General features: G+C 33.7%; 1 protein-coding gene across 4 annotated transcripts in view; it reads right to left on the reverse strand.

Moving 5' to 3' along the window:
• Nucleotides 1-364: 364 nt before the first annotated feature.
• LOC106871771 (uncharacterized) overlaps nucleotides 365-3,887 on the reverse strand; it is an 18,025-nt gene continuing 14,502 nt past the window's right edge. For all 4 annotated transcript variants that reach the window (XM_052974849.1, XM_052974848.1, XM_052974847.1 and 1 more), the window contains exon 4: nucleotides 365-3,327. In XM_052974849.1, the coding sequence (XP_052830809.1) occupies nucleotides 2,696-3,327 (632 nt within the window). In that variant the 3' untranslated portion in view covers nucleotides 365-2,695. The remainder of the gene's footprint in view (nucleotides 3,328-3,887) is intronic.

Genomic DNA, 3,887 nt, shown 5'->3' on the forward strand with positions numbered 1-3,887 from the left:
AGCAATTGACAAGCCTTTCATATGGGATGTTGGTATACATCTCCATCTTGAATGAGAATACACTACACATTTATATTTATATATATATATATATATATATACCATATATTTCCGTGTACAAGATGAGGTGAAAATTTCTTTAAAAATTTCATTTATCTCTTATCTGTAGTATAAGATGACTGCTAATTTTAACAACCATCTGTGTGCAGGCCAGCTTTTGCAACAACAGGTATCTTTAGAAATACTGGCCATGTACAGATGATGTTATTACAATTTTTTTTATTATATCCTTAGAAACTAAAGGAGTGAAAACTGCACTTTAAATGCACAGGATGAGAAAATGAGGTTTACGGTGATTATTATCCTGCATGGCTGATGGTACAAAATTAAAACCTATGGTTATTTTTAAACATAAAACAAAGCCCAAAATACATTTTCCTCCTGGCGTTTTTGTTCATTTTCACGAGAAAGAGTGGTGCGAAATTACAGCTTGAGAATATTTAGAACGGGGCGAGGTGGCATACGAAACCAGCGCAGTTTATTGGTTTTGAGATATGTTTTGCAGCCACTTAACGGCAAATACTAAAACCCGGTTATCCGGAACAATATTGATATTGCTGTTATTCCTGATGGTTTGATTCCTATACTGCAGCCACTTGATGTCAGTTTAAATAAACCATTTAAAGATAATGTGAGAGCAACCAATGGAATGTCTGGATGATGAATGGAGAAAAATCTTGTACAAAAGGTGGAGCTATGCATGCTGCCTCAATGTTCTGTGATTTTGTTATAAAGGCATGGGACAAAGTTAAAGTAGAAAATGTGATAAAATCATTTAAAAAATGCAGTGTCTCTAATGCCATGGATGGTACTGAAGATGATATTCTGTACAATAGCGATGAAGTCGAAGTCAGTTCACCAGAACCAGACTGGAATCCTTATGATGATGGCATATGTGATGAAACTTTTAGAAACAGATACTGATGATTGTGAGGTGTTTGATGTGGCAGGTTTGATGTTTTATTAATATTAATTATCTTGATAGGAAATTTTAAAAAATTTATAATGTCTTATGTTTTAAATGCAACAACTGTAAAATAATTTTATTGAAAAATAAAGGTTGTGTGTAATCCAAATTGTGTTATTTACCACCAAATGAGAATAGATATTTTATGAAAAATATAAATATGTTATTACTACAGTTATACATTATCATTGAAATTTTTGAAAGGTTAGCAAATGATAAAGGTTACTGTGAGTGCAACCAAAACTCAATGTTTACATTTTCTCAGCCGAGCTTGCATAGATAAAAGTTGATTTCAATGACAGAGAATTATCTCTCAAACAGGCTATTTATTGTAAAGGTATGCCAATAATATAAAAAATGCTTTTATTACCTATATTATTTGTTTTTATTTTGTTAATCTATTCACGTATGTCTGTGGTTATCGCTCTAAGGTCAAGGTTAGCTTACTTATAAAATTACTTAAAATTTGAAGTTTGATTTTTAGAATGGTGGTTTAAGACAACGCCAAAATTCTCGGGTAAATTTTTGAATTTAAAGCTAGTCTTATATGCAGAAATATACGGTATATAAATGTTTCTTTTTACGTCAAGTTATATACAAAAACAATTGAACATTAAACTGAAGGACTACTGAATACTTTATGGTTTGAGCAGTTTGTATAGAGATGATGACATTATAGCTCTTTAAAATTTCAGATGACTAAAACCCCAGATGGAAAAAAAGCAGTGAGATACAGAATGAAATACACACACAAAGAAGAAATTCTAACATGCTGCTAGCTTCTTATGCATCATCACTATCATTTTATATCCACTGTCTGTACTACCATGAACCTTAAGGGTCACCACTACTTGTGTCAGTTCTTATGATATATATATATATATACAGATTTAAAAAATGGAGCAACAATTAACAATGTTATTTTAACTATAATTAAACTATTACCATTCAATACCAATGATCAACTTCTAAATGTTAATTGTAGCTCCATTTCTTCCCTTATCTGAATATATTAAACCATGGTTTTACCATTTAAATTACCAACTACTGTTAACCCTATAGCAAGGCCTATACATAGGTAATACACCAGTAGTGCCTACGGATACATTTATCTCTTAGACAGTTGCATAACCTCTAACCCATAAATTTTTAATATATATATATATATCCGTTTTCGTGCGGGTGACACGTAAAAGCACCCACTACACTCTCTGAGTGGTTGGCGTTAGGAAGGGCATCCAGTTGTAGAAACTCTGCCAAATTAGATTGGAGCCTGATGTAGCCATCCGGTTGCACCAGTCCTCAGTTAAATCATCCAACCCATGCTAGCATGGAAAGCGGACGTTAAACGATGATGATGATATATATATATATATATAAGCAAAGTTTAGGTTAGTTAAAATGTGTTTGTGACCTATTTCAACTGCTAAAAGGTAAATCCACTACAGATGCGATAGAGAAAATTTTTGTCTTATGATAAAAAGGTGATCTTCAACTGAAGAGAAAAATTTTCTCTATGGTAGCTGCATTGAATTTGTCTTTTAGCAGTTGAAATATATCACAAATGTATTTTAACCAACCTAAACTTTGTTTATGCTGAAACACTGCTTGGTGCTAATAGTTCAGTAATATATATGATTGAAATTTTTCCATAATACCTGATATTTCTCAGAGAAATTTCCCAAACACTGTCCCAACGGAAATAAATACAAATGCTAACCCTACACCTTCTTTATAGCCATATTCTGAGACTGGCAAGTCATTGGAACGATATAACTCTACCAGTTTCCAACAACTCACCAGGAAGTGGGCTAAATCAGGAATCATTAAAGCAACATTTCGTACATTTTGGAATGTTCGTCCATGTGCATAGATTACATGTGTTATGAATTGGTCCATTCCACTGAGCAAGATGTGTATTGTGCTAATGCAAATGATGAAAAATATCTTCTTGAAGGTGACGGAATTGCGAGAGTCACACATGTTTAGGACTATTGCAGTAACAATCATTTCGGTGATCATGAAGTAGATGTGGTGGTAGAAGTATGGATAAAAATCTTCGTTGAAGTAGTTAAATATGGACCACCATGAATAATAATGAGGATAGATGTTTATGACAAACAGACTGAACATCACCCAGCGGACATGTATCCGAGAAAATATTAAGCTGTATATGTATTTTACACTTTCGTATGTTATTGCTACAAAGAATACAGTGAAAATCCAAACTCCGAATGTCTGTGGCGTTGCGTTGAAGTAGATGTGTTTGTACAAAATGATTCCTTGGTTTTCATAGGCACCTAGAGGAGGAAGGAAGAAGAAAGGAATTAATAATGATTTCGAATTTTGGTACAAGGCCAGCAATTTTGGGAGCAGGGGTAAGTTGATTACATTGACCCCAGTGGTCAACTGGTACTCATTTTATTGACCCTAAAGCACGAAAGGTAAAGTCGACCTTGACAGAATTTGAACTCAGAATGTAAAGACAAATGAAATATCACTAAGTATTTTGCCTGGCATGCTAATGATTCTGCCAACTTGACACCTTAAGAAAAGAATTAATAATCATTTCTACTATAGACACAAGGCCTGAAATTTTAGGGGTGGGGTCTAGTTGATTAAATCGACCCCAGTGCTCAGCTGGTACTGATTTTATCGACCCTTGAAAGTATGAAAGGTAAAGTTGACCTCGGCAGGATTTGAACTCAGAATGTAAAGATGGACGAAATACCACTAAACATTTTGCCCAGTGTGCTAATGATTCTGCCAGCTCACTGCCATAATAAGAAAAGATGAAGACTAAAGAAATATTTTGAGTTCATTTATTAGCAACATTAGATGGAAAATGTTCAGTGAGAAG

This window comes from Octopus bimaculoides, chromosome 19 (genome assembly GCF_001194135.2).
Source record: "Octopus bimaculoides isolate UCB-OBI-ISO-001 chromosome 19, ASM119413v2, whole genome shotgun sequence".
NCBI classification, from domain to species: domain Eukaryota; kingdom Metazoa; phylum Mollusca; class Cephalopoda; order Octopoda; family Octopodidae; genus Octopus; species Octopus bimaculoides.